The sequence below is a fragment of the Panthera tigris genome, chromosome C1 (genome assembly GCF_018350195.1).
Source record: "Panthera tigris isolate Pti1 chromosome C1, P.tigris_Pti1_mat1.1, whole genome shotgun sequence".
NCBI classification, from domain to species: domain Eukaryota; kingdom Metazoa; phylum Chordata; class Mammalia; order Carnivora; family Felidae; genus Panthera; species Panthera tigris.
In genome coordinates this window covers 33200959-33209881 of record NC_056667.1, presented here as the reverse complement: position 1 = coordinate 33209881, position 8923 = coordinate 33200959, and the positions used below count along the sequence as shown (strand labels likewise).

The following is an 8923-nucleotide window of genomic DNA, read 5'->3' as shown; positions in this document are numbered from 1 at the left end:
AAGTCTATATCCATTGAACAGCTCCCTGCTTAGCATCCATCAATTGTTTCAATTCTTGCCTAGTCCTTAGAGGAACAAAAGTAGGGGGTCTACATGGCCGCGTCTTTCTCTGGATAAGCCATTTCCTATCCTAAATCCTGGCTGAAATACTTGCTGGGGTACTTACTAGCTGTGTGACCATGGACAAGTCATTTAACTTCTCTGTGCCTCTGTTCCCTTACCTGTAAAACGGGGATAACAACATGGTACTGTACATGTACATTGTCATACATACTTATCAACAGGAATAAATGAGTTAATATATGTGAAGCTCTAAGAACAGTGTGTGAGGCAGCCATTATCATTATTATTACTATTATTATTACGATTAGACTGAACAAGATTTCTGTTGTCATTTACCTACCATTTTCTTCAATCCTTCTAATCTAATAAATGAGAAACGATGACCAGCTATTTTGATTTGTAAAATTATTTTAAATGACTGCAAAATTGTAATTATAAAAAAATGTAAAATTATGTATTATCGATGAGCTTGAACGTTTCTCTATGTTTATATTGGTTATTTACATTTCTGTCCTGATTTCCTTTCTCCAAACACTGTGGCCCGCAGGACCTCCCTCCCTTGGTCTTCTTAACGAGCCTGTAAACCAAGAAGGCGGCGGTCACCATCCCCACTTTTAGAATTAAGAATAGTGAAGGCCAGGAAGTTAACAATTCTCGTCCCGGCTTGAGATCTCACTCTTCAAAGCCTAGTAGCTGTCCCAGAAAATATCCCAGGGAAAGCTTTTGCTAGTCACCCCCCGCCCCTGCCCCAGAGCTCACACTCTGGAATGACTTGGGAATGGCCGGATGTGCTCTCTGCGCACGCGCGGCTCTGCCGGGGGCGGGGCCTCAGAGCCCGCCAGCCCCACCGCCCCGCCTCTCGGCCCCGCCCCCGGCCCTGCCCAATCCTAGGAGCGGCGGGCTCGCGAGTCCAAGCCAGGAGGTAGGGAAAGGCGGGGGTGTCCGCGTTGGGGTCTTGCACGGCGACGCGGCCGGGCCCCGGAGTCCCGAGGCGAGAAGGGCCGGCGGCGACTCCGGGCCGCTGCTCGTCGCCATCTTGCCCCCGGAGAGGGCAGCGGCGGGCGGGGAGGCGTACCCCGGGGCCGGGCTGGGACCGCGGGCGGGCGGCGGGCTGCGGCGGGCGGGCCCGGGCGGAGCGGCGGGAGGCGGGGACCCTTCGGCGGAGGGGAGCCGTAACTGTCGGGCCGGCGGGGCGTGGGAAGGCGCTGGGTCGGAGGCCGGAGACCGCGCGAGGCCCGAGCCTCCCCGCCGACCCGCTCCGAGGCGTGGGCCGGCCCCGCCGGGCCGCGGTGTCCTCACAGAACCGCGCTGCCGTGTATGAACGTTTCAGAGGTCCTCTGGCTTGATCCTGACGCCGCAGGCCTTGGAAGGAGGCAGGGAATGTGGCTGTTGGCCCATTTTGCAGACAGGAAACAGGCTCAGAGTGGGGAGGGGATTTTAAGTATTTAATATCAGGAGAAAGTTTGGTGAACTCTCTTCCCTCCTTATATTAGTTTTATTCATTTCTTGCTTTTTCTTTTTCTTATAAATTTAAAAATACAGAAAAATAGAATATTATAACGGTTCGCCCAGTGACGCCCAGCAAGGTCATGGCGGTGGGATTCAGTCTTAGTCCACCAAATCCAGCACCCTTTTCACCGGGCCACTCTGCCTTCGCTGTCAAAGGAAGGGGCTGAGCTCAGGGATTGTTAGGGAAGTGACCGGCAGTTCTTTTTTCTTTTCTTTCCTTCTTTCTTTCTGTTGTTCATCAGTCTCTTCTGCATCATCAGAGCTAGGAAGCGTTCAGAAGCCAAGTCATGGATCCACCTGCCCGCAAAGAAAAATCCAAAGTTAAAGAACCTGTCAGCAGAGTGGAGAAGGCCAAGCAGAAATCAGCCCAGCAGGAGCTGAAGCAAAGACAAAGAGCAGAGGTGAGATAAAGATGGGCGAGTATACCTGTGGTCTGCTGGAGATGATGCTGGAATAGAGACAGGAGAGAGAACTGTGATGCAGTTGTGCCTCCAGGAAAGCAGGTGCTCTCCTGGGAGGAGATCGAGGTCCAGAATGATGGAGTGGCAGCCCAGAGTCTCATGCCAGGTTTCTGTCAGAGCCCTGACTGTCCCCACGTGATTCCTGGTGCAGAGCCTTTGTGCAAGGAAGAAAGGAAAAACAGAAGGGACATGTGAGGGAGGGGTCAGAGTGAGACAACAAGTGTTGGATACCCCCTAGCACAGATGTTCGGGATTTGGCCGGGGAGCAGCTAGCTGCTCATAACCAGAAGAGGCGCAGGTCCTATAGCCACCAGACCTGTTCCTTTGTTCAGTCGACACAATCAACTTGAGAATGAAAAGCTAAACTGTTGACACTACCTTTGTTGGAGCACAACCAGACATGTAGGGTGTTTTTTTTTTTTTAGTATTTAATATCATAAGAAAGCTTGCTGCACTGTCTTCCCTCTTTCTAGTCATTTTATTTGTTCCTTTTTTGAGACATTAAAAAATACGGAAGAGCAGACTGTTACAACAGACACCTGCGTACTCAGCACCCCAGATTGGTGGTGATTAATATTTTGTCATACTCGCCTGGAGCCTTTCAGATAAATAAAAATTACATATGAATTTGAAGTCCTCTTTGTCCATTCCTGTCTTAACACCCTTTTTCCCTTTCTGTGGGCAACTATTACAATGTTTTATGCTTTTACACTCAAATATATTAATAGATATCCTTGAGCAATATACAATGTTCTTTTGTGTTTTAAAATTTTATATTAATAAAATTCTGTGTTTTGGGACACCCGGCTGGCTTGGTCAGTAGAGTGTACAACTCTTGATCTCGGGGGTGTGAGTTTAAGCCCCATGTTGGGTGTAGAGATTGCTTAAAAATAAAATCTTAAAAAAAATTATCAAAAAGTAAATAAGTAGGGGCACCTGGGTGACTCAGTTGGTGAAGCATCTGACTTCAACTCAGGTCATGATCTCACAGTTCGTGAGTTCAAGCCCCACGTTGGGCTCTGTGCTGGCAGTGTGGAGCCTGCTTAGGATTCTCTCTCCTTCTCTCTCTGCCCCTCCCCTACTCATACACTCATGCTCTCTCTCTGTCTCTCTCTCAAAAATAAGTAAACATTAAAAAAAATTAAAACCTGACAAAATCCTCCTTTAAAAAAAGAAAAATAAATAAGTAAAAAATAAAATTCTGTGTTTTATTTGACCCTTTGCCTACATTATGTTTTTTAGGACTATTCATGTTATTATAATAATGTAGTTTATTCCTCATCACTGCTTACAGTAATCTATTTTATTTTATTTTTTGACTTTTTATTTAAATTCCAGTTAACTTACAGTGTAATATTAGTTTCAGGTGTACAATGTAGTGATTGAACACTTCCATACATCACCCGGTGCTCATTATCCACCTGACCCATCCCCCCCACCCCAACCTCCTCTCTGATAACCATCAATTCGTTCTCTATAGTTAAGAGTCTGTTTCTTAGTTTAAGAAACAAAAGAAATGAGCATAGGAGAAAAAGAGATACAGTAGTCTGTTTTATGAATCCACTTGGGTATATTTACCCGTTCTTCCAGTAATGAACATTTAAATTACTTGTAGATTTTTACTACTACAGGTATTACTGTAGTGAAAAACTTTTCGATGTCATAGATGCTTTGGCACCTGTGCTAGAATTTCCGTAGAGCATCTATAACTAGAAGTAGAATGGCTGTGGATATTTCCGTTGTACTAGACATTGCCAGATTGCCGTCAAAGAGGTGATACAGTGTGCATTAGCAGTGTAAGAGGGTTCTTATTCCTCACTTCTTTTCCTACTTGATAGCGAAAGACTTCACATTTTTGTTGATTTGATCCGTTCATTAAGTCCTGAGCTGCTACTAGCTGCCAGGCGCCGTTGCAGGAGCTTGAGACCCGTGACTGGACCAGGCGGAGAAGAATGCCTGCCTTCGTGGAGCTGCATTCATTGGGGGAGGCGCTTTATACTAAGTAAACTGTATAATAGAGTGTTTGAAGTTAATCCATAAACAGAAATCTACCTTTGGGTTAAGACTGACCACCTGAGGGCTGTGGACTTGGATTCTAACAAATTATTCTCCCCTTCTTCACCTCCCCATCCCCACCTGGATCCAGGCCCCAGATGTTCTTATTGCATTGCGCTCTGGGGAACAGTTGGAGGGTTGCTCTAAGAAACAGCCTGAGGCAACCGTCCTTTGTGCACACTGTAAGGAAAGATGCTGTCAGGGACATTCTTGTCCTTATTGACCTCCTGGTAAGGTTCCACAGGTTAGATTTATTAGTCCAACTCTAAATCCCCGCTCCTCTATGAACCCCAGTTCTTCCCATGGGACCTTGGACAAGATGCTTCATCTCTCTGAACCTCAGTCCCCCCCTTAGTACAAGGATGATGACCTCTACCTCCAAGATTGTCATGAGGAACAGAAATGTATGTAAGGCACTTAGCACAGGGCCTGGCACCGAGAGAGCACGCAGTAAATGGCAGCAGGTTGTTAGCGGAGACTGGGTGTTTCCAGGCACTTGGCCTGCTTTTACTTGTGCGGATTCTGAATTGAAGGACTGATCGTGTTTATGGTGATATGCTGCAATGGAATATTGGAATATTGAAATGTAACATTCCCAGGCATGGGGCCAGCCCGCACGTGCATGACCACGTGTATCCTCACACTAGGGCTTATTACTCCTCCCATTATTCTGACCTTTGTAAATCCTGCCTGGCATAAGGAAGAGATAGAGGATATGTGACTTTGTGAGGTAGAAAGTATTATCCTCACTTTAAAGCACAGAACCCTAGTTACTGAGGGATTGAGGGGCAGGACTGCCAGCTAAATCTGACCTTCGGCTCCTGCTTTTTGCTTTGCCCCACAGTGACCTTGCTGTTCGCTTTATCTGTGCTGCCTGGGATGTAGTCTCTTAAGATAGAAATGGCAAGACCCTTGCGGGGAAAAGGAGACACAGTTTCCATTCAGTTCTACAAAGATGGCACATTCTAGAATGTTCGATGTGATGGAACGATGTGGGGGATAAATGGGAACAGAGGGCACATGTGGCTGTGAAGCAGCATTTGACACTGTTAGCGACTCTTTCCTTCTCAAAAGTCTTTTCATTCCTTGGCTCAGACCTGCTGACCTATTTTGAGTCCCTTCTTTCTCTGCTTATTTTATTTTCCCTTCTACCAGTCTGCCTTCTGGTCTCCAAGAAGCTAGTTCATATCCTTCTTAGTCCCCAGTTCAGTCAGATGCAGATTAAAATGCTCAGTAAAGCATGAACGGATGAAGCCGAGGTTCAAACATATGATACCTATATCTATAGATCTATATCTAATCTACATATAATACATAAGAAGTATGTGTATTCATATGTATATATAATGTGTGCAACTTAAAGGAGATGAATAAAACAACCCTGTGCCTACCACCCAACTGAAGAAATAGAACATGACCAGGAACTTGGAAGCTTCTCGGGCCCCACTCTGGTCTTGTCCCCAACCCATGGTCTAATTCCTTGATTTTATGCCGATCGTGCCCTTGCTGTTCTGTACTAATTTACTCTTCCACTGTGTACCCCCAAGTAATACTTTGTGGCCTAAAGGTATACTATCTAGTTGTGCGTGTTTCTGAATTTTTATATATGTTACTACGTTCTGTGACTGGCTGTCTTCACTCTGCTGCTGCTGCTTTTTTTTTTTTTTTTTAACCAGATCTATGCATTTATTTTCATTGTGGTAAAGTGTATATAACCTAAAAGCTAACCATTTTAACCATCAGTATTCTGCTTTTTTAAAGTTTTTATTTTAGAGAGAGAGAGAGAGAGAGAGCACGAGTGGGGGAGGGGCAGAGAGAGAGGGAGACAGAATCTGAAGCAGGCTCCAGGCTCTGGGCTGTCAGCACAGAGCCCGATATAGGGCTTGAACTCGTGAACCGCGAGATCGTGACCTGAGCTGAAGTCAGACGCTTCACCGACTGAGCCACCCAGGTGCCCCTTAACCATCAGTATTCTGCTTTTTGATAATCATGTGTGTTGCTTGTAACTGTCTTCATCACTGTGTGGGATTCCCATTTTCCTTAGAGATTATAGGGTCTCACCACAGTAGACACATGGGGGGACTGTAGGATCATTCACCCTTTCTATGTAGTCAGTTTTGATCATTTTACTCTTTGCAGGAATTTATTTCATTTTAAGTTTTCAAACTTATTGACACAAAGTGCATAATACTTGGAGTTAGTCTCCATTAGATCAGTGATTATCTTTTCTTTTTGATGCCAGTCATGTTTGTGTCTCCCCCTTTTTATCTCCGTTCACCCTGTCATAGGTTTGCAGGATTTTCTCTACTACTTTCAAAGAACCATCTTGCATGGTTAGTGATCCTCTCTTACACATTTGGTTGCCTTTTCTGCTCTTTATTTTGTGTTTTCTATTTGTCTCACTGCTCGGTTTCTTTTTTCCCCCTTTCTTGTCTTCTCTTAAATTGATCCAAGTTACATCCCCCCACCCCCACACACAAACACACTCCTTCATTTTTCTCTTTTACAACTGGGGGCGTTTTATGACGTTTCTGTTCTTTAGTGGACAGGTCAGCACCACAAGGATAAAGGTGAGGAATGAGGTAGATACCCCACCTTTCACCTGAGAATGTCTCTTGCGATTTTCATTCCACCACTGCTGCCTGCCCTACCTCGTCATATTCTTGCCGCCTCCTCCCTGGACTATTGTGATGATGCCTCCTAAGGGGCCTGTAATTCTTTTTCCCCTACTTGATCCCTCACATGGTCTCTAGTTATCTTTCCCAAAGCAGAGATACAATCGGGTTGTTCCCCTGCGCACTAATCTTGCTGGCTCTCCAGAGTCTGGCCAAAGTCCAGATGCCTCGGCAGGGCATTTAAGGCTCCCAACATCCTCAGTGCTTTCTCCACCTCCCCACACGCTGTAATATCCTTCATATTAGCATAGTTGAAGGTTCCAGAACTAATCCTGTACTCTTCCATTCTGTTCATTCCGTCACACCAGCCTCTGCCCGCCCCCTAGTATGTCCTTCCTTCCCTGCTTGTCCAGATCCTACTGAAGCTTCAAAAGCCAGATCAAGCCACCTGCCTGCTTCTCTCCTCATGCTCCAGATGGAATCAGTAGCCGTCTCTTGTGCTCCGTTATCACTGTCCCTGCGTTATTGCCCCAGGCCCGGCATCTGCCCCTGACCCAGCCTGTGGTGTCTGCTTAAGCAGCTGCCTCGTCTGCTAACATGTCGGCTTCTCTCTTCAGATCTATGCCCTCAACCGAGTCATGACAGAGCTGGAGCAGCAGCAGTTCGATGAGTTCTGTAAACAGATGCAGCCTCCCGGAGAGTGAGCCACCCGTGTCCAAACGACACGGCCCCCGGAGGCTGTGCTGGTCAGCTTGTTGCCAGTTTTAGGCTGAGCCGGTCCACTTGGAACCTTACAGAACCAGACAAGACGACATCTGGGTTCTTCCTAAAACTGGGTAAATGTGAACTTCCTGTGTGTGACTCCTGCTTCACTGGTTACTCCCGTCTGAATTGGCCCGATGCTTGCTGAAGAGACTTGTTTTATTCTTCTAAGACACTAGACCCTAGATTTCTTTTTTTTTTTTTTAACTTTTTTCTCTTGTTTGAGAAAAAAATCAGTGTTTCTCGTGAAACTGTAGATCTTCTCCAAAAATATAAATAAAAGACTGATAAAATGTTCGTTTGCTCACTTTAGCTTGGGGGCGGGGGGTGCCTAGCCATAGACCGTGGAGTCAGAAAGGATGTGATAACACTGTGTGTTAACCAACTTGAATTTAAACCAATAAAAATTAATAAAAAGGAAGAATGTAATAGGTAAGACAGGTTGAGGTGAGCAGAGGCAACCCTTCGTCCTTGGGGAGGGAGTGGAAGGGAGGAGGGAAGAGAAAGTCAGTGCTTCCAGTTCTCCTTCTTCCTGGGGCGAGAGCCCAGCACACCCAACAGCTCCTGAATTTTCAGCCACACGGACATAAATACGTGACGCTTCACTCCCACGTGAGCCAACACTCGGGGTGGAGGGCCGCAGCTAGGATTCCTCTGACCTCGTGATGGACAGTTAGCAGCAGGCTTGCACCAGCAGGGAGAGTGTGCGGGTGCTTTTTGCTTTTCATTCCGGGAACCACTTTATCAGGCCTGGAAACGGGTTTGCAATGGGCATATTCAGACTGGTTCCTCAAGAACCATTCACCTACCCATCCTTCCACCTGCCATCTTTAAGTATCGGAGTGTAAAGTTATTTCTGCTTCAGGCACTTGTATCAGGAATGGTGGTTCATACTTCAGCTTTAGCAACAGAGTTCTCTTAAAGCTGAGCAAAAGGAGCGTTTTTCTTTCTCCCCAGATACTCCTGGGGAGTAGGGAAAGGGATGTCAAGACAGTGGGAATATGTATGGAAATGAAGTAGACCTAGTCAGGACAAAGGAGCCAGACTCTACCTCCTTAAGTCTCCACCCTGGAAATGCCTAGATTTCCCCTACTGGCCTTGGGGGTGTCTCAAGCAGTCCCCATCTCCTCTTTGTCTCCCTGCTGCCTCTGAAATCACTGAGAATTCTGTTCCCATTTGCTGTGGCTTGTTTTAGGAGTCAACTGGGGAATTTGCGGGGTATAAGAATCTTGCTACCACTGTGGAGAATGTGTTTTTGAGAGCCCAAGTTATAATTAAGGATGACCTCTACAAAGATTATCCCCATAAATGGTGATTAGGCTCTATAATATCCTGCTCAATTTGGGTTGAATAGGGATTATTTGGTTTTATTTTTTGGAGAAGTAGTCAGGGTTTGGAGTGAGTGATTATAAACCTAAGAAAATGCTGTAGTGTGCTACAAAGCACATTTTGGGGAGT

General features: G+C 46.0%; 1 protein-coding gene across 4 annotated transcripts; it reads left to right on the top strand.

The window, feature by feature from the left end:
- The first annotated feature begins 900 nt into the window (after positions 1–900).
- On the top strand, positions 901–7766 carry LOC102950648 (small vasohibin binding protein). 4 transcript variants are annotated; one of them, XM_042996836.1, is made up of 3 exons: positions 901–985; positions 1833–1973; positions 7321–7766. In XM_042996836.1, exons 2-3 carry the CDS (start codon positions 1860–1862, stop codon positions 7405–7407), a joined length of 201 nt encoding a protein of 66 aa, XP_042852770.1. In that variant the 5' UTR covers positions 901–985; positions 1833–1859; the 3' UTR covers positions 7408–7766. The 4 variants fall into 4 exon arrangements, with proteins under 4 accessions (XP_042852770.1, XP_042852771.1, XP_007077417.1 ...); XM_042996837.1 differs by having other exon boundaries at positions 1815–1973; XM_007077355.2 differs by lacking the exon at positions 901–985 and adding an exon at positions 1229–1395.
- Positions 7767–8923: the final 1157 nt, after the last annotated feature.